At 46.6% G+C, this 21335-nt stretch overlaps 2 protein-coding genes across 2 annotated transcripts in view; both read left to right on the forward strand.

Moving 5' to 3' along the window:
* The first annotated feature begins 191 nt into the window (after positions 1-191).
* On the forward strand, positions 192-13386 carry cyp39a1 (cytochrome P450, family 39, subfamily A, polypeptide 1). The gene is made up of 12 exons (XM_067242144.1): positions 192-368; positions 2693-2828; positions 4017-4191; positions 4285-4434; positions 5022-5115; positions 5211-5306; positions 6080-6170; positions 8366-8499; positions 8643-8738; positions 9487-9575; positions 11663-11750; positions 12813-13386. The coding sequence occupies exons 1-12, from the start codon at positions 192-194 to the stop codon at positions 12879-12881; spliced, it is 1395 nt and encodes a 464-aa protein (XP_067098245.1). The 3' UTR covers positions 12882-13386.
* Positions 13387-14423: 1037 nt separating this feature from the next.
* The window catches only part of rcan2 (regulator of calcineurin 2), a gene marked incomplete at its 3' end in the record, with an annotated part of 10108 nt that continues 3196 nt past the window's right edge, over positions 14424-21335 (forward strand). The window contains 2 exon segments of the mRNA XM_067242207.1: positions 14424-14518; positions 16088-16315. Coding sequence (XP_067098308.1) covers positions 16100-16315 — 216 coding nt within the window.

The following is a 21335-nucleotide window of genomic DNA, read 5'->3' on the forward strand; positions in this document are numbered from 1 at the left end:
GAAGCACGCAATGTTGACAATTTCTACGCACCGCCTTCATTCAGTTCATTGGATCCGCTGGTGAGCAAAGGTGAACTCTGATTGGTCTATCCACCTGTCCCAGAACCAACCCCTTGTCTCTGAGTGACAAGGTCCTGACAACTCGGTGCAGACGGGTCGGCTCGAGCACCCGAGAAGGTGCGTCAGGTGTGATGGACCCTCTAACGGTGATCTTGTCTCTGATCATTGTGGCTATTTCAGCACAGCTCTTTTTCGGTAAAGATGATCCGAACGCGCCTCCGTGCATCAAAGGATGGATCCCGTGGTTCGGTGCTGCGTTTGAGTTCGGTAAAGCACCACTCAACTTCATATCAGAGGCAAGGAGGAAGGTAAGACATTTTTGTTCGTGTTAATAAAATAACTGCTGCTTCTTAGCTCGACATTTATTAGCGATAATGACGTGTTCAGCTCATTTTGGAGAATGTGTGTTTACTTTTCGCCAAAGGAGTGACAACGATGTGACCTACATTAATTTTTTGTTCTTCCACAAGAACCCCAAAGTCCAGTTTATTACAGAACAGAACATAGACAGTTCCTTTTAGCCATTCCACAGACCCCGATGAAAACAAAAGGTGATCGTGCCTTTCCAGTTGTGGCCCCTACTCTGTGGAATACACTGCCAATTTTTATCTGGTGCATTGGCAGTGTGCTCTCTCTCTCTCTCTCTCTCTCTCTCTCTCTCTCTCTCTCTCTCTCTCTCTCTCTCTCTCTCTCTCTCTCTCTCTCTCTCTCTCTCTCTCTCTCTCTCATTCACACACACAGTTCTGCAAACAGACATCACCATGCTAGTCCACAAGTCCAGCTCCTCTTCACAGCTGATATAACAGCTGTGGGAAAAAGTATTCCTATCACCCCTTACTGCCTCACTATCACCCCTTACTGCCTCTCTATCACCCCTCCTGCCTCACTATCACCCCTCCTGTCTCACTATAACCCCTCCTGCCTCACTATCACCCCTTACTGCCTCTCTATCACCCCTCCTGCCTCACTATCACCCCTCCTGCCTCACTATCACCCCTTACTGCCTCTCTATCACCCCTCCTGCCTCACTATCACCTCTTACTGCCTCTCTATCACCCCTCCTGCCTCACTAGAGATGACAGGATGTGCTAGCTCTGCGTCTCCTCAGCACGTTAGTGTTAATAATACACACACATTATCACTAACACCATGGACAGTAGATACTACAGCTCAGGAACGCAGGGTAATGTCTGTGTTTACTGCCCCTCTATCAGTGTGTACCACCCTGGAACCACCTCGGTTATCTGACGTGTGGCAGTCAGCTGTCTGAGAGGGGGGTTCAAAGATCGAGTGTTAAATCAAAGTTGTGTCAGTTATATCAGTTGAATAAAAGTTGAATCAAAGCATAAATATCAGTCCTTATTGTATTATTATTACAAATAAAAAACAATGTTTTGGGATGCGAGTCAGGGTTTGTGAAAGCGTCAGCAGAAAGGAAATTCAAATGACCACCACCCCCTAACCTAACAAGGTGTTTCTTGATGTATGATGTGGTACAGTAGACCCACATAGCTACAGAGCTGTAACAGGGGTAATGCCTGTTTACTGGAATAAACCTTGTTGGTCCCATCATCAGAGAAAACGGTAAAGCCTAAACTGGACAACATTGCCACTGTGGGCTGGATGAACATCAGTGTGTGATTCACAGTCTGTTGGAGGCCATCTGAACCCAGGCATTATGTAACTGGTTGTGACTGGTTCTGACTGGTTGTGACTGGTTCTGGGGCACACACAGGTTCAGACAAAGCATCCTCCAGGGGACTTCTGCTGTGGCAGGGTTGTTGTCTAGGGGGGGTTCTGTCCCCAGCATGTCCCAGCCTGTCCCCAGCATGTCCCAGCCTGTCCCCAGCATGTCCCAGCCTGTCCCCAGCATGTCCCAGCCTGTCCCCAGCATGTTCCAGCCTGTCCCCAGCATGTCCCAGCCTGTCCCCAGCATGTCCCAGCCTGTCCCCAGCATGTCCCCTGTGTGTCCCCAGCCTGTCCCCAGCATGTCCCAGCCTGTCCCCAGCATGTCCCAGCCTGTCCCCAGCATGTCCCAGCCTGTCCCCAGCATGTCCCAGCCTGTCCCCAGCATGTCCCCTGTGTGTCCCCAGCCTGTCCCCAGCATGTTCCAGCCTGTCCCCAGCATGTCCCAGCCTGTCCCCAGCATGTTCCAGCCTGTCCCCAGCATGTCCCAGCCTGTCCCCAGCATGTCCCCTGTGTGTCCCCAGCCTGTCCCCAGCATGTTCCAGCCTGTCCCCAGCATGTCCCAGCCTGTCCCCAGCATGTTCCAGCCTGTCCCCAGCATGTCCCAGCCTGTCCCCAGCATGTCCCAGCCTGTCCCAGCATGTCCCAGCCTGTCCCCAGCATGTTCCAGCCTGTCCCCAGCATGTCCCAGCCTGTCCCCAGCATGTCCCAGCCTGTCCCCAGCATGTCCCAGCCTGTCCCCAGCATGTCCCAGCCTGTCCCCAGCATGTTCCAGCCTGTCCCCAGCATGTTCCAGCCTGTCCCCAGCATGTCCCAGCCTGTCCCCTGTGTGTCCCCAGCATGTCCCCAGCCTGTCCCAGCCTCTCCCAAGCCTGTCCCCAGCCTGTCCCAGCCTCTCCCCAGCCTGTCCCCAGCCTGTCCCAGCCTGTCCCCTGTGTGTCCCCAGTACGGTCCAGTCTTCACCGTGCTGGCTGCAGGAAAGAGGCTGACCTTCGTCACTCTGAATGAAGACTTCCGCACCTTCTTCATGTCTAAAGACGTGGACTTCGAGCAGGCGGTCCAGGAGCCTGTCCACAACACAGGTGACCTCTGACCTGCATGAAGTTCTAGCATTATTTAGTTAAGGAACGGTCACTGCATGTAACTACACCTCCAGTAGCAGTATGGGGCATCGATAACACCACACACCACTGTGTGGGAGAGAAAAGTTATTCCTTTTAAACAAGCTATAATATGAAACTACTGCATCATACAGCTCAACAGACGGGACTGCATCCCTGCTTGTTCCTCTTGTGTAACAGTATATAACTTTATTCATTATTCACAGACCTCTCTGTGTTTCTTCAGCTTAAATCATTCAGAGAGCTTGTTTCCCCCTCCAACTCGATATAGAGCAGCGATTCCCAACCTGTAGTCCGCTAGGCTAATACAGGTGGCCCGCCAAACCAATGAAAAGTAAAGTATGAATAAATATAAAAATATTAATATAGGCCTATACTATAAAATGATTATTACAATTCTTACTCATTTTAAAATGACATTTTACCTTTAATTCATTGTGACCGAAACACCAACAGTTACGCTTGGCACGTTAACGAAAGACCAACTGACATTTCCAACTTAACTTGCATACGCCCACTTCAATCCACAATCCACGCATCACTTCCGCGTATTGCACAAGCCAAGTCAACAACTTCTGGTAGCGAGCAGTCACGTAAGTTCTCTCACACGAAATGCGTTTTTTACGAGGAATTCGGGTTGTCTTCCAAATAGACAATCAACGATGTACATATGATTCTATGTTGCTGCCCTTCTTCAAGCAAGAGGGAAAAGGTTCAAATTGTACGTTTCGAGCTACATCAACAATTATATAATCATAATATATCTATGGTTACGCAGGTTACCTTTCTTTACAATGTGCTTCCTGTGGCACTGATGGACACTTTGTCTTCTTTGATCACTCAAATAACTTTGGCCATGAAAGTGAACTGCTTGGCTTCCTTGGTGTTGTTAAACATGTCTGATAAGCGCGAATTAAGTGAATGGATGTGGTGTTGGTGGGGCCGCATAAATATTTGAGCTAAGCTAGTCGAAAGAGCGGGAATGGCTGAGCACTTCCCCTGGATCTCCAATGGACGTCGTGTTCATCTAGCTGACACTTTCATCCAAAACCACATAGAAATAGTGCTTGGTTGGTGTTTATTGGTGTTTGGTGTGAACTGGCCTTTATAATGGTTGTGTTCGGTCTCATTCCGGCTCTGTGTCCACAGCCTCCATCAGTAAAGGGAGCTTCTACAGGTTCCACCCAGCCTGCAACACCCTGATTAAGGGCCGTCTGAGCCCAGGGAATGTGGCCCAGCTCCAGACTCAGTTGTGTGACCAGTTCAACCATCACCTGGAGCTGCTGGGGCCCCAGGGCCACGCAGACCTCAACAAGCTGGTCAGGTGAGAGTGTCCTGTGCTGTGATTGGCAGGGAGGTGATGTGTCCAGTCTTGTGATTGGCAGGGAGGTGACGTGTCCAGCCTTGTGATTGGCAGGGAGGTGATGTACCCGGCGGTGATGAGTAACCTGCTGGGGAAGAACAACTCCCCCGGCCTACCCTTCACCATGGAGGAGTTTCAGCAGCGCTTCAGTGTGTACGACGAGGGCTTCGAGTACGGCTCCCAGCTCCCAGACCTCCTCTTACGGTCAGCGGGGGGAGGGAGGTGTGGCTTCTAACTGTGTGCAGGGAATGGGAAGGTTCTAAGTGTGTGTGTGTGTGCAGGGAATGGGAAGGTTCTAAGTGTGTGTGTGTGTGCAGGGAATGGGAAGGTTCTAAGTGTGTGTGTGTGTGCAGGGAGTGGGCAGGATCTAAGTGTGTGTGTGTGTGTGCAGGGAATGGGAAGGTTCTAAGTGTGTGTGTGTGTGCAGGGAGTGGGAAGGTTCTAAGTGTGTGTGTGTGTGCAGGGAGTGGGCAGGATCTAAGTGTGTGTGTGTGTGCAGGGAGTGGGAAGGTTCTAAGTGTGTGTGTGTGTGCAGGGAGTGGGCAGGATCTAAGTATGTGTGTGTGTGCAGGGAGTGGGCAGGATCTAAGTATGTGTGTGTGTGCAGGGAGTGGGAAGGTTCTAAGTGTGTGTGTGTGTGTGTGCAGGCAGTGGGAAGGTTCTAAGTGTGTGTGTGTGTGCAGGGAGTGGGAAGGTTCTAAGTGTGTGTGTGTGTGCAGGGAGTGGGAAGGTTCTAAGTGTGTGTGTGTGTGCAGGGAGTGGGAAGGTTCAAAGTGTGTGTGTGTGTGCAGGGAGTGGGCAGGATCGAAGCGCTGGCTCCTCTCTCTGCTGGGGAACATGGTGGTCAACTCCGAAGACATGGAAGAGTTGGAGAATGGAGGCAGGGTGAGTGTGTGTGTGGTCACTAGCAAACTAACCCCGACAGTACCCCTATTAACACCAGGATGGTCACAGTGCATGTGTGTGTTATTCCTTTGCAGACTTTACTGCAACACCTGGTCACCACCGTAACAGACAAGTACCTTCCTAATTTCGGGTTGCTGATGTTGTGGGCATCCCTAGCCAATGCCATACCAGTAGGTACCAGTATTAATGACAACTGTACCAGTAGGTACCCTTTTAGACCCTTTTACTAACGTCTCTGGGTACCAGTATTAATGACAACTATGCAGAGATGGGTACTTAAGTCTATTTTTCTTGTGATGAGTACTTTACATTTTTTACACATATATCTGTACTTTCTACTTCTTACATTTTAAAGCCAGGCTTGTTACTTTAGTTTGAATCTGTATTTGCTGGCATGATCACTGGCCCTCTCCTTTCACTGTGTATGTGGGGGGGAAAAAAGTTAAGAAAGGTGTAAATGTTTTTTTTCAAAAAAAGTTTAGAAAGGTTTTTTTCAAAGGGTTGAAAACATATTTTCCAAAAAGAGTAAAAATAAACTTTTTTTTTTTTTTTTTTTTTTTTACCTTTATTTACCCAGGCAAGATCATTAAGAACAAATTCTTATTTACAATGATGGCCTGAAAAAAGCACAAGCTTTTTAAGGGAAAGGGAGCTAAGGGAAAAAAATCAGGTTAAAAAGTACAACGGCACACAACCACAGCAGTACAGACATACAGAAACATTTTACATTATTGATGAGTACTTGAAGAGGACTCTACTGTAGTCTGCTCTGCTTTACTCAGTTTTAGTCTCTGTTCAACTTTCCTTTCATTGTGTATGTGGAAAAAAGTTCCAAGTCAAAAAAATATTTTCAAAATATGTTTTGAAAAAAAGGTTTCGAAAGGTCGAATGTTCTTTTTTCTGGAAAGTAGAAAACGTTTGCATCATTGATGATCCTGTCTAGATCACGTTCTGGGCCTTGGCCTTCATGCTGTCCAACCCTCACATCTACCAGACTGCTATGGATGAGATCAACCTGGTTCTAAAAGACCAAGGTAAACACAGACCCCTCCCTCCCCCCCTCCCTCCCTCCCTGTCTCCCTCTCTTCCCCTCACTCCCCTTCTTTTTTTGTGAAAAAAAAGATGCAGATATTTGTTTTTTCACAAATATCTGTACTTTCTACTTCTTACATTTTAAAACCAGGCTTGTTACTTTAGTTTTAATCTGCATGATCAATATTTGGGAGTGCTTTGCCTTCGGCAAGGGCATAACCTTTGTTCTCTCACATATATATTATTATTATTTATTATTTTCCCACCCCTAAATCTTCGTCAATATTTGGACTAAATAGACAACCTAGGTGTCAAAGGTTTCGTCTTGGTAGCGATTGAGTTGCTTGTATTTTTATTTACGTTCCGTTGCATGGTTTAGGCTCAAGTTAAGTTTTTGTGGCGAAAAGTGAAGCTAACGGTGGCTAATTTGCTAGCCACAGTCACTGACGTTACTAACGTCACTACGTCACTAACGTCACAAAAACACACGTGACTACCTGTAGCAGAACATTCATTTCGCATCTGTTAACTTGGGGGATAGCTAGACTAACTATAGCTTTACTGCAAGGCAGCTGCAGAAACGCCACAAGCAAAGAGGCCAGGGTGTATGGCGTGAAATTAGTGCCAGGAGAGCGAGCTCTGTAAAAACGATTTGTAACTTGCAAAAAAGATTTGTGTCTCTGTAGAAAATGATTTGTGTACTTGCAAAAAAAAGTTTTGTGTCTCCGTAGAAGAAGGCAAGATTTGTGTACTTGCAAAAAAGATTTGTAACTTGCAAAAAAGATTTGTGTACTTGTAAAAAAAAAGTTTTGTTTCTCCGTAGAAGAAAAAGATTTGTGTACTTGCAAAAAAGATTTGTAACTTGCAAAAAAGATTTGTGTACTTGTAAAAAAAAGTTTTGTGTCTCCGTAGAAGAAAAAGATTTGTGTACTTGCAAAAAAGATTTGTAACTTGCAAAAAAGATTTGTGTACTTGTAAAAAAAAGTTTTGTGTCTCCGTAGAAGAAAAAGATTTGTGTACTTGCAAAAAAGATTTGTAACTTGCAAAAAAGATTTGTGTACTTGTAAAAAAAAGTTTTGTGTCTCCGTAGAAGAAGGCGGGAACACTGCTCCCAAAACCATCTAAGCCAATCAAATATAGCCATTTTGTGTCTAGTATCATTGGACATTTTCGTCTGTCTATCACACAAAGAACGTCAGCGAATAAGAACAAAACTAGAATGCTGCCGAATAATCTTTAAATGTTGCATTAAAGATACATGCCCATGGATATTTTGAACTACTTACCAAATGACTCGCCATTGAAATCATCAGCATTCTAGTTTTGTTCTTATTCGCTGACGTTGCCGGTAAAAGTTTGATGTAGGCCTAGTGCCAGCCGTCTCAGTAAGCTTCTCTTTGCAGAATTTACACAAACTGTGTGTTTTCTTTTGGATGTAATTGTAAACCTTTTGTGGTTCAGGGAACCAAATATAATTATAGTTGATTTGGCCAACATCTTCAGACAGCCACTGTTTCGCCAATCTGTCTCATTCACTTTTGGGGTGTGAGGAGGGGTGATGGGTAATGTCAAATTAGAAATTAGTTAAGTTATTGGTTGCATTTGAAGCGTGACGTTTTACATCCAATAACAGTAATTATATTAACAAATAAATTAAACAATGCACAGGCAATTTAGTGATATTCCCGCAGTTGTGGTCTTAACCAATCTTGAAATAAAATCCAGAGTCCTCTTTGACCGAGACCGAGACAAGACTGAGTAAAAATGCGGTTGATTCTGAGACGACACCGAGACCTTCAAAATGTGGTCTCGAGACCGGTCTTGAGTACTTCAACATTGACAAACACTGCCACTTCCTGTTCCGACACAACACAAACACTGCCACTTCCTGTTCCAAGACAACACAAACACTACCACTTCCTGTTCCAAGACAACACAAACACTACCACTTCCTGTTCCAAGACAACACAAACACTGCCACTTCCTGTTCCAAGACACTGCTCTGCTTTAGGCTTATATGTTCTCCCCTCCCATCCCTCTTCCTCTCCAGACACTTCCACCACCCTCCAATAGGTGTCAGTAGTAGATCATCTAACATCTCACAGCCTCTCTGCTTCTAAAGAGGAAGTTTCGGCCACTTGCAAAGATACGTGTGTGTGTGTGTGTGTGTGCGTGCATGTGTGTGTGCGGGTGCCAGACAGGGCCAGCCCCACAGTGGGCCAGGAGCAGCTCCAGCAGATGCCCTACGTGAAGTGTGTGATCCTGGAGGCCATCAGACTGCGGTCCCCAGGGGCCATCGCACGCAGGGTGATCCGGCCCCTGCGCATACAGGTGAGGGGGAGGGAGTCTGGGTGTGCAAGACAAATAAACAACATTTTCAAACTTTTCTTTTACGTTGTGAATGTGCAACAAGCCAAATCAATAACAGTATCTTGAACCTTCTTCCTGTGTGTGCGTGTGCTTGTGTTCTTCAGAACTTCGTGGTCCCGGCAGGAGATCTGCTGATGTTGTCTCCATACTGGGCCCACAGAAACCCCCGCTACTTCCCAGAACCAGACCAGTTCAGACCAGTAAGACCAGTTGGAACCAGACCAGTAAGACCAGATAGAACCAGACCAGTAAGACCAGTTAGAACCAGACCAGTTCAGACGAGTAAGACCAGATAGAACCAAACCAGTTCAGACCGGTAAGACCAGATAGCATCCAGATACCCTACTTGGTAGAGATTGATTTATACTCCTACTTTCGCTTCAGTCTGCTTGTCAGTTGCTAATCTAGCCTGGTGTTAACCGAGCTTGATGCTAATATGGGCTGAGGTTAACCTAGCATGATGCTAATGTGGGCTGAGGTTAACCTAGCATAGGGTGACCAGATGTCCTCTTTTACCCGAACATGTCCTCTTTTCGAGACGGCAGGGATTTCAAAATTGCCCGGGATTTTGCCTTGTCGGATATTTCTGTTTCTCTGGGTCTTTCACAAACTATTACGCCCTTACAAGTTTTGGAAAGGGTATCTCACTTACGTTCCACCTTCTTGCGCGAGCTCTGACTGTAGAGAGAACTGTCATTTTGATCAGATAGTGCGGCATGTAATACACTGGTTCCACCCCCCACTCCTCACCCCCCCTTTCCCACCCCCTCCTCTCTCTCCCTCTCTCTTCCCACCCTCTCTCTCTTCATCCCTCTCTCTCTCCATCTCTCTCTGCCTCTCTCCATCTCTCTCTCTGTCTCTCCCTTGGTAAAAGCCTGCCTGAGGCCTATAAAAATAAAAGCTCTTGTGTTGTTTTGGTCTAATATAGCCTCTCCTTCATTCCCACAGGAACGCTGGGAAAAGGCTGATCTTGTGAAGAACGTCTTCTTGGAGGGCTTTGTGGCGTTCGGGGGAGGTCGCAACCAGTGCCCAGGGAGGTTAGACACACACACCACAACAGAACACACACTCAGAACACACACACACCACAACAGAACATACACTCAGAACACACACACACCACAACAGAACATACACTCAGAACACACACTCACTGTGGTCTGGGCTGGGCCTGGGGTCTTTGGCATCAGAAATATCACAAACACGTACAGTACATCACCAGGAGGAGGGGGTTAGGAGGGGAGGAGGAGGGGTGGAGGAGGAGGGGGTTGTGAGGGGAGGAGGGGGTTAGGAGGGGAGGAGGAGGGGTGGAGGAGGAGGGGGTTGTGAGGGGAGGAGGGGGTTAGGACGGGGGGGAGGAGGGGTGGAGGAGGAGGGGGTTGTGAGGGGAGGAGGAGGGGTGGAGGAGCAGGGGGTTGTGAGGGGAGGAGGAGGGGTGGAGGAGGAGGGGGTTGTGAGGGGAGGAGGAGGGGTGGAGGAGGAGGGGGTTGTGAGGGGAGGAGGAGGGGTGGAGGAGGAGGGGTGGAGGAGGAGGGGGTTGTGAGGGGAGGAGGAGGTTAGGACGGGGGGGACATTCCCAGCTGCACTAAAGATCAAAGACACGGACCTCCAGACAGACATGACCTCTGAACCTTTCCCTGAGGAAGACCACAGAGAGGAACACACATACCACAGAAGAAGAACCAAGTTACTGTAACTCTGGGATCTACAGTAAAACAGTTTAGTGTTGAGCTGAAGTGTGGGAATGTGATGACAGAGAGAGAACAGCATCATTCATCAACTACTTTGTCTATTTCTGGTTCATCTGGCCTCTAGAATCGGAACACTAAGGTAGTATTAGCTACATTGTGTGTATATGTGGGGTGTTTTTCTGTGTGTGCGTGTGTGTGTCAGTCTGTCTGGGTGTGTGTTTCTGTTTGTGTGTCTAGGTGTGTGTGTGTGTGTGTGTGACCCCAACATATCTCCTCTGCTTCCTCCAGCAGTCCAGTCTAATTAGGTTTGGATGATGATGTGAGGAAAGTGTCTACATCACTGACACAGAGGCATGTATGACTCACAGCTAGAGTCAGAGTCAGGCAGAGCTCGAGTCACTGCAGTCGAGTCAGGCAGAGCTCGAGTCACTGCAGTCGAGTCAGGCAGAGCTCGAGTCACTGCAGTCGAGTCAGGGAGAGTTAGAGTCACTGCAGTAGTGGAGGTCAGGGGACTAGCTAGCTACCAGAAAAGGTTATCATCCCACATGACATACTGGTAGTCTCCATGTCTCTCTCATCATTGACTCTGTCTCTCTCTTGGGTTTCAAAAGCTTCGAAAGATTTAATTTTTTTCAATGTTTCAAAAACACTAGAAACGTATTTGTGTCGTGTTGTGTGTGGAAAAAAGGTTAGATAAGTTGAAAAACAAAGTAGATAATTATTAGTATTTTTTTATAACTTTCGAAAGGTTGAAAAAAATAAAATAAAAAAGGTTTCAAAAACACAAGACACTTATTTGTGCCATGTTGTGTGTGGGGAAAAAGTTTTTGAAAAATAAATGTTATAAAGGTTAGAAAAAATATTTTCGAAAGAAATGTTTCCAAAGGTTGGAATTTGTATAATTTTTTTTAAGGTTGAATAAAATATTTTCGAAAAATAAGCTTCAAAAGGTTGGAAAAAATATTTTCTAAATAAAGTTTCAAAAAAGGTACGTTATGGATGAGACATAGGGAGTTATCAACGTTGACATGACTGAGAATAGAGACATTCCTGAACACCCATGGCCATACATCCTCCTGGTGGGAGGCAGGTGGCTGAGCGGTGAGGGAATCGGGCTAGTAATCCAAAGGTTGCCAATTCGATTCCCGGTCATGCAAACTGACGTTGTGTCCTTGGGCAAGGCACTTCACCCTACTTGCCTCAGGGGAATGTCTCTGTACTTACTGTAAGTCGCTCTGGATAAGAGCGTCTGCTAAATGACTAAATGTAATATATGAGGGAGATGTTCAAAACTGTCTCTAAAGTGTCTATAGTGTCTTTGTACACATCTGAGTGAATCACACTCTGTTCAGACGTCCTCATCTGACTGGTTATGTATGGATACAGACAGTACATATGAATACCACCTCTGTTTTTCTGTTTGTTTCCAAAAGGTGGTATGCGATCGTTGAGCTGCACATGTTTGTGGCTATGATTCTCTACAAGTATGACTTCACCCTCATGGACCCCCTGCCGGAACCTGTGAGTCTCCATATAAAACCCTGAATCTCTCCAGATTTAAAGTGTATCTAAACTCCCCAATTTCAGCCTTATCCAGGGAGTAAGGTGGCTGAGCGGTGAGGGAATCGGGCTAGTAATCAGAAGGTTGCCAGTTCGATTCCTGGTCATGCCAACTGATATTGTGTCCTTGGGCAAGGCACTTCACCCTACTTGCCTCGGGGGAATGTCCCTGTACTTACTGTAAGTCGCTCTGGATAAGAGCGCCTTGACTAAATGTAAATCCAGCCCCTTCCTATTTTCAAACATTTCTGGTGAATAGTTGTGTTTTGGAGTTCCACTTCAACTTCAGTTAGATCATTTTTTGAGGTTTGGCTAATCTCTCCTGTCTCCAGAGTTGAGGTTTGGCTAATCTCTCCTGTCTCCAGAGTTGAGGTTTGGCTAATCTCTCCTGTCTCCAGAGTTGAGGTTTGGTAATCTCTCCTGTCTCCAGAGTTGAGGTTTGGCTAATCTCTCCTGTCTCCAGAGTTAAGGTTTGGTAATCTCTCCTGTCTCCAGAGTTGAGGTTTGGCTAATCTCTCCTGTCTCCAGAGTTGAGGTTTGGCTAATCTCTCCTGTCTCCAGAGTTGAGGTTTGGCTAATCTCTCCTGTCTCCAGAGTTGAGGTTTGGCTAATCTCTCCTGTCTCCAGAGTTGAGGTTTGGCTAATCTCTCCTGGCTCCAGAGTTGAGGTGTAGCTAATCTCTCCTGTCTTCAGAGTTGAGGTGTAGCTGATCTCTCCTGTCTCCAGAGTTGAGGTGTAGCTGATCTCTCCTGTCTTCAGAGTTGAGGTGTAGCTGATCTCTCCTGTCTCCAGAGTTGAGGTGTAGCTGATCTCTCCTGTCTCCAGAGTTGAGGTGTAGCTGATCTCTCCCGTCTCCAGAGTTGAGGTGTAGCTGATCTCTCCCGTCTTCAGAGTTGAGGTGTAGCTGATCTCTCCTGTCTCCAGAGTTGAGGTGTAGCTGATCTCTCCTGTCTCCAGAGTTGAGGTGTAGCTGATCTCTCCTGTCTCCAGAGTTGAGGTGTAGCTGATCTCTCCTGTCTCCAGAGTTCTCTTCACCTGGTGGGGACCCAGCAGCCAGTAGGACCCTGCAGAGTCCAGTACCGACACCGCTAGTCTTCCCCCCACACAGGGGCACCCTCACACAGACTATAGCACCGGGGGGAGAGGACACAGTCCTGGGGGCTGTCACATGGAGACCGTGGGGATCAGGGCACTGACTGATGACCTCACAGCTCATCACCACCAACACTAGCCTTCTTCTTGGACTTTGACCCTAGCCAGAACAACACAGGTGAACAGGGGGGTGGGGGAGAGCTTGTTGCGAAACTGAAATTACTTTGGAGATTTTTGACAAGTTCATTCAAAGTAGGTAGGAGGAACCTTTAGCTTGCCATTGGGCCTAAACGATATACCTTTTTCTGTTTCTAATTGTAAATGATTATGGTTTGATTCCTCCTCGCTCAAATAAGCATTTAGTTAATTATCACATTAATTTGATCAAGGCCTTTCAAACTGTTCTACTGTGTTATGCTTGTAATAGCCTTCATTTCAATAAGCTTGGCCAATCCGCTGTTGATAAGCGCACCATTCCAAAATAACTGCATGTGGGTCACTTGACATAACCAAAACAATAAAGTGTTATTAAATTCAAAATGTCTCTATTCTTCAATTCTTTCATCTCAAATGTCTCCCATGTAACCTACTCCAGGTTTAGATATGGCTGATTTCATCCGAAGAGGCGGATATCCAGATACATTTTCCTGAATAATCTACATTATTCATACAATCTCAAAATAATTGCGTCAAATTCTATGTATATATTTAACTTTCATTATATTTATTAAAAAATCACGTAGATTAATGTTCCGTTTGAAGCCATTTGATCAGCACCTGCAGTTTCGATAAAAGCCGGATAAACGTGCTTGTGGATGCGAGAAAGTCGGTAGGCAACATCAAACTGCTGGCGAAAGCTCTGACGTAGGCTCCAATACCTTGGTTAATTTGTAGCTTTTTTTAGCCACTCCGCGCCGAGTCTCTATTGGTAAGGGAATGCCCCCCGCGGACAGAACAGCATTTCATTACTGGGTAACACAAACATCACTTGGACGCCGCAAGCCAGTCATCGGTGAGTCAAAACTGTCTCCAAAAACGTCAAGAGATTATGTGCTCGCAGTCTCAACTGGAATGCAAGGTTGATTCACAAAGAAGGGAGCGTGTGTGTGTGAGAGAGAGACACAGACACAGACAGAGAGAGAGGAGGGGAAGCTCAGAAAGACAGCAGAAAACAGACGCCGGATCGCAAGACCGCACAGGAAGAGGAACAGACGCAGCCGGATCGCTTCACCTACTGCGATTTTATTAGGAGATAGAAACGCCGATTCAAAGTATCGATTCTACGTCACCTATCGTTTGCATTGCATCAGATATGATTTTACAGAACAGAACTCCAGACAGAAACGTTTAAACTTGCAGCGTAGCGATCATCTGGAAGTCTTGAATAGCCTAATCAGTTAAGTTTAGGTCAAGAAAGTGGACACAAGTATTACGGTTATTGGCAATTATATACATTGAAAATGTTTGTGTTTGAACGCCTTGGTGAGTGACGACAAAAGTCCGGATTGGATCGTCTTCGTCAGTCCCGGTTTTGGAGACGTGACGTCACAACGCAACTGCAGACGCGGTTAATTATCACGGCAAGATTGTTTTGTCAGATAAGCTACATACCGGATACAATATATACCGGACCAGAGGTGAATTTTTTGAGTGGTGATATTCTGCAATGTGTGTGCGCGCGCCTCTGGGTCTGCGTCAGTCACGGAGAGCATGCAAAATTGATGTATTTAGTCCAGGTCTCGCGCACCTGTCAACATGGGTCAAGCAAGTGTTAGCTATACAATTATTGTTAACGTTGCATTTAGAACAACTACGATAAATTGCAGTTCATGCATTTTGTGTAGTTGAATTGTTGTTAGATTCTCTCTCATGCCAACAGGTCTGACTGCAGAAGAATGAGTCATTTAGAATTTGGAAATTGTTCTTCAGTCTGACACTGTCGCTGTGGTAGAAGGTCTGTACTTGATGATTGGAAGAGACTGTTTATCAGAGACTGACTGTTCAGATCACTCTCAGGTCCAGTGCTCATGGATATTAAGAACATTAGTAGACAATTAGAAAGTAGTCTTTGTCTTTATGTCAACAGTATTTTTTTTACTTTTCTATCTGGTGTTTTGCTTATTCCACAAGTAGCATGTTGAGCACATAGTAGAATCACTTCTCTCCAGAAGGATGTTGGTGTTCTGGAGGGTGGAAGGCATGCTGCAGGACTGCTGTAGGTGATGCAGACAGACAGGCAGAAGGGCAGACGGGCAGACAGACGGGCAGACAGACAGGCAGGCAGAAAGGCAGGCGGACAGACAGACAGGCAGACAGACAGACAGGCAGGCAGGCAAGAAACCACCTGGTCGCAGGGTCTAAACATCCCTCAGCCTTCATTCACTCAATCTCACTTGTGCTCTCCCTCCCTCTCTCCCTCTCTCCCTCCCTCCCTCTCTCCCTCTCTCCCTCCCTCTCTCCCTCTCTCTCTCCCTCCCTCTCTCCCTCTCTCCCTCCCTCCCTCTCTCCCTCCCTCCCTCTCTCCCTCTCTCCCTCCCTCTCTCCCTCTCTCTCTCCCTCCCTCTCTCCCTCTCTCCCTCTCTCCCTCTCTCCCTCTCTTTCTCTGTGTGTGTGTTTTCGTCTCACTAACTGCCGTGTCAGAGACCACAGGGCACGCTGATATTGAAGTGAAATAAGAGCCTGTCTGTCTGGAACATTTCAATTTAATCAAGCGCTCGTCGGCGATCTGTGCATTTCATTAGAGCTGGCCTATTTATAGCCTTCTCACACGCACACACGCACAGGCCAGGAATGATGCAGTCTGCTGCAGACACTATCTATAGACCTGTGTGTGTGAGAGAGAGAGTGGGAGAGAGAGAACGAGAGAGAAAGTCACTGAGAATGATAGAATTTGTGTCTTTGTGTGTGTGTATGTGTATGTGTGTAATAATGGTCTATTGATCCCAAAAGAGCTAAAATCTCCGGTCCCACCCCCTTCCGTTTTCCTCCATCTCTCTCTCCACCCCCCTTTCCATTCCTCCATCCCTCCATCTCTCTCTCATCCTTCCAATCTCTCTCTCATCCATCCCTCCATCTCTTTCTCATTCCTCCATCTCTCCTTTCATCCATCCCTCCATCCCTCCATTTTGCTCTCATCCCTCCATCTGGAGGCAGTGTTGGAGACCAGGGGGGTAACCTCTTCCTCTGTTCTCTCTCCCCCCCCCCAGCTCTCGCCAGTCATGAAGGGTGACCAGTTCTTCTCCAGTCTGGGCAGTGCCACCTTCTACCACAGGGTGTTCCTCCTGGGAGGAGAGGAGCTGCAGGTGCTGCGGAGCCCTGTGGAGGAGCCCGCTCTGGGAGACAGCTTCCGCCAGATCACCGACTTCAATGACCTGCCCACCTCCCTTTTCGCCTGCAATGTGGACCAGTCTGTGTTCCAGGAGCAGGAAGGCAAGGTAGGGTTAGGGTTAGGTAGGGTTAGGGTGAGGTAGGGTTAGGTAGGGTTAGGGTTAGGTAGGGTTAGGGTGAGGTAGAGTTAGGTAGGGTTAGGGTGAGGTAGGGTTAGGGTGAGGTAGGGTTAGGTAGGGTTAGGGTGAGGTAGGGTTAGGGTGAGGTAGGGTTAGGGTGAGGTAGGGTTAGAGTGAGGTAGGGTTAGGGTGAGGTAGGGTTAGGGTGAGGTAGGGTTAGAGTGAGGTAGGGTTAGGGTGAGGTAGGGTTAGGGTGAGGTAGGGTCTTCTGCCCGCTTGCTGAACACAGTAGAACACATGGAGCATGTGCAGGGATGAGGTTGTGTTCTAGAGACGAGGGTGTGTGTGTAATTACACACATACATACATATATACACACACACACAGTCATGCACGCACACAGTCACACACACACACACACAGCCATGCACACACACATACATACCACAAGGAAGCAATTTATTTGATTGACTACACATGGATGGTCTCCATGACAACCAGCGCAATAATCACTATAATTCCATCTCCTGTCATAATGATCACCTGCTCTGTGTGTGTGTGTGTGTGTGCACACCACACGCTGTCTGACCCTCGTTGACATCTGGCACCTCGCCTGGCACACCACCCACACACACACACACACACCCACACACACACCCACCCACACACACACCCACACACACACACACAATCAATCTTTTCCAGGCGGTGGTAAGATTACCTTCATTTGAAGGCGATGGGATGAAGCAGGTCTATATATAGTAACCTGGTGTTATGGCTCTAAGAATAGACTGCTGCACCGTATGTGTATGTGTGTGGTGTCACAGTCTATCTCTCTGGTTCCTACAGAATTTACTGATTCTGGACTTTCCAATTCTGGCTTTCTGTACGTCTGTCCCTCTATAGTGTGTGTGTATCTATACTGTGTGTGTATAGAGAGTATGTGTATATAGAGTGTATTTATCTATAGTGTGTATGTATGGAGAGAGTGTGTATCTATAGTGTGTGTGTATGGAGAGAGTGTGTATCTATAATGTGTGTGTATAGAGAGTAGGTGTATATAGAGTGTGTGTGTATAGACAGTAAGTGTAAATAGAGTGTGTGTGTATAGAGAGTGTGTGTATCTATAGTGTGTGTGTATAGAGAGTAGGTGTATGTAGAGTGTGTGTGTATAGAGAGAGTGTGTATATAGAGTGTGTGTGTATAGAGAGTAGGTGTATGTAGAGTGTGTGTGTATAGAGAGTAGGTGTATGTAGAGTGTGTGTGTATATAGAGTGTGTGTATCTATAGTGTGTGTGTATAGAGAGTAGGTATATATAGAGTGTGTGTGTATAGAGAGTAGGTGTATATAGAGTGTGTGTGTATATAGAGTGTGTGTATCTATAGTGTGTGTGTATAGAGAGTAGGTGTATATAGAGTGTGTGTGTATATAGAGTGTGTGTATCTATAGTGTGTGTGTATAGAGAGTAGGTGTATGTAGAGTGTGTGTGTATCTATAGTGTGTGTATCTATAGTGTGTGTGTATAGAGAGTAGGTGTATATAGAGTGTGTGTGTATATAGAGTGTGTGTATCTATAGTGTGTGTGTATAGAGAGTAGGTGTATATAGAGTGTGTGTGTATATAGAGTGTGTGTATCTATAGTGTGTGTGTATAGAGAGTAGGTGTATGTAGAGTGTGTGTGTATCTATAGTGTGTGTGTATAGAGAGAGTGGACAGTTTCCTTCTAACAGAACAACGCTGGCTAGTAATGTAATGTTCCAGAACCAGGACTGGTGATGTAATGTTCCAGAACCAGGACTGGTGATGTAATGTTCCAGAACCAGGACTGGTGACAAGGACACTCTGCTGGGGTCAGGGGTCAGGAGGTCAGAGGTCGGCTGGGTCAGGGAGTCGGTCAATCTTCTCCAGGACAACTCCTCTGAGAGATGGAGAGGGAGAGAGATACAGTAGGGAGAAAGAGCAAAATAGAGAGACTGTATAGAGAGAGAACGGCAGAGACTGTATAGAGAGAGAAAGGCAGAGACTGTATAGAGAGAGAAAGGCAGAGACTGTATAGAGAGAGAAAGGCAGAGACTGTATAGAGAGACAAAGGCAGAGACTGTATAGAGAGAAAGGCAGAGACTGTATAGAGAGAGAACGGGAGAGACTGTATAGAGAGAGAAAGGCAGAGACTGTATAGAGAGAGAACGGGAGAGACTGTATAGAGAGAGAAAGGCAGAGACTGTATAGAGAGAGAAAGGCAGAGACTGTGTAAATAGATGTAGAGAACGTGGTAAGGAGAGGTCTACGGCTGTGGAAGACAGAGTTTCCAGGGTGGGTGTTCTGCTTAAAAGGACACATCATGTGCTGAGCTACAAGTATGGGCTTTTGTGCCGCATGGATAGTTTTCCCCAGAGGGACAAAGTACTCTGTTTTAGTACCCCCCCTGTGTCCTCCTAAAACACACGCATGCACACACACACACACACAGCCATGCACACACACACACACAGCCATGCACACACACACACAGCCATGCACACACACACACACAGCCATGCACACACACACACACAGCCATGCACGCACACACACACACAGCCATGCACACACACACACACAGCCATGCACGCACACACACACACAGCCATGCACGCACACACACACAGCCATGCACACTGGACTGGAGGAGGCCTGGGGGAGGACTGGAGGAGGACTGGGGGAGGACTGGGGAGGACTGGGGGTTGAGGGCAGGATGGGACAGAGATGTTTCTGGGGTGACACTGCAACAGAGAACACCGTAAGGCCCTACAACACCAACAGAGAACAGTGTGTAACGAGGGAACATTGTGTGTGCGTGTGTTAGCTAATGCTGATCATGTGCAGTGAAGAACATTAACATTCCAGCCTGGCTGTCTTAAGGTTAAAATAGCCTGCAAGTGTCTCTCTCTCTCTCACACACACACACACAGCCTGCAAGTGTCTCTCTCTCACATACACACACAGACACACACACACACACACAGCCTGCAAGTGTCTCTCTCTCACACACACACACACACACACACACAGAGATGAAACATGATACAAACATTTACATTACATTTATTCATTTAGCAGACGCTTTTATCCAAAGCGTCTCTCTCTCCCTCTCTCTCTTCCTCTCTCTCTCCCTTTCGCTCTCAATCTCTCTCTCCCTCTCTCATTCCATCTCCCTCTCTCTCTTCCTCTCCATCTCTCTCTCTTTTCATCTCTCTCCATCTCTCCATCTCTTTCTTTCCATCTCCATCTCTCTCTCTTACTCTCTCTCTCCCTCTCTCTCCATCTCTCCCTCTCTCTCCATCTCTCTTTCCCTCCGTCTCTTTCCATCTATCTCTCTTCATCTCTATTTCTTACCATCTCCATCTCTCTCTCTTACTCTCCCTCTCCCTCTCTCTCCATCTCTCCCTCTTTCTCCATCTCTCTTTCCCTCCGTCTCTTTCCATCTCTCTCTCTCTCTTCATCTCTATTTCTTTCCATCTATCTCTATCTCTCCCTCTCTCTTCATCTCTCTCTCCATCTCTCCCTCTCTCTTCATCTCCCTCTCTCTCCCTCTCTCTCTCTTTTATTTTCTGCCAGCCTCATTCTATTAATCTCGTTCAGACAACAGATACTTTCTCAACAAACTTTGCCAGCAGCAATCAGACAGATAACAATTATAGAGTGTTGAAATGCCGCCTATATAAGCTCTTTAATGTAGCCAGGAAGTGTCTTAATACTGTGGCTGGCATTTACTGATGAGAAAAAGGCTTTAGGGAGGGACTATCACTTAACTCTTAATTGAATGACGAATGGAAAAAAGCATGTTGCTGCAGTTGCTTAATTATCTCATCACTCTGAGTGCATTCATTATAAAAAGAAAAGCTGAAAAGCAATTTCGTCCTGTTACATTTAATATTACTAGCAATAACTAGAAAATGATTTACTCAAATTGGCCTCTGTTATTGAATGTGAAGATCTACTTTCAGCAAATGGTGCTGAGCAGGTGGGATTTCCTTGGCATCTCTCTCTCTCTCTCTCTCTCTCTCTCTCTCTCTCTCTCTCTCTACCTCTCTCTACCTCTCTCTACCTCTCCCTCCCTCCCTGTCTCTCTCTCTCTCTACCTCTCTCTAACTCTCCCTCCCTCCCTGTCTCTCTCTCTCTACCTCTCTCTCTCCCTCTCTCTATCTTGTTCCCTCTACTGCTCCCTCTCTCTCACCCACACACACCCATCCACGCACACCCACTCACACACACACACACACCCACGCACACACACCCACACACACTCACACACACACACACATTTTAACCAGAGATGGAAACTGTCTCTAGAAATATAATGAAAGCAATTTAAAAACAATAATACTGAAATCCCTGGCTCAGAACAAGAAGATTATCTTTTAATAAAAATGTACGAGCCGACATGAAGCCCTAGAGGATGTGTGTGTGTGTGTTTCTGTGTGTGTGTTTCTGTGTGTGTGTTTCTGTGGGTGTGTGTGTGTGTGGTGTGTGTGTGTGTGTGTGTGTGTGTGTGTGAGAGACTAGGTTGGGATGTTCCCATCTTTGAGTCCAAAATATCCCTGTACTTACTGTAAGTCGCTCTGGATAAGAGCGTCTGCTAAATGACTAAATGTAAATGTAAGTGTGTGTACCAGTTTGCTCTGGAGTAATACTGTTGTGTGATCACCAGGGGGCGCCCCTGCCGGGGGCAGCTGGTGACTTGGCCCCCTGGAGAGCCACAGCAGGGAGATGGTACTGTTCTGTTATCCTCACTGTTCTGTTATCATCACTGTTCTGTTATCATCACTGTTCTGTTATCAACACTGTTCTGTTATCATCACTGTTCTGTTATCATCACTGTTCTGTTATCAACACTGTTCTGTTATCAACACTGTTCTGTTATCCTCACTGTTCTGTTATCAACACTGTTCTGTTATCATCACTGTTCTGTTATCATCACTGTTCTGTTATCTACCAGAACTACCAGGGTGTCCAGCAGGTAGGACT

The sequence above is a fragment of the Osmerus mordax genome, chromosome 8 (assembly GCF_038355195.1).
Source record: "Osmerus mordax isolate fOsmMor3 chromosome 8, fOsmMor3.pri, whole genome shotgun sequence".
In the NCBI taxonomy this organism is placed as follows: Eukaryota; Metazoa; Chordata; class Actinopteri; order Osmeriformes; family Osmeridae; genus Osmerus; species Osmerus mordax.

Excerpts from the sequence above, each read along its gene's own strand:
- cyp39a1 (XM_067242144.1), top strand. The coding sequence starts at position 192 with ATGGACCCTCTAACGGTGATCTTGTCTCTGATCATTGTGGCTATTTCA. Across the intron at positions 369-2,692 it reads TATCAGAGGCAAGGAGGAAG|TACGGTCCAGTCTTCACCGT; the intron begins GTAAGACATTTT and ends GTGTGTCCCCAG. Across the intron at positions 8,739-9,486 it reads AACCAGACCAGTTCAGACCA|GAACGCTGGGAAAAGGCTGA; the intron begins GTAAGACCAGTT and ends TCATTCCCACAG.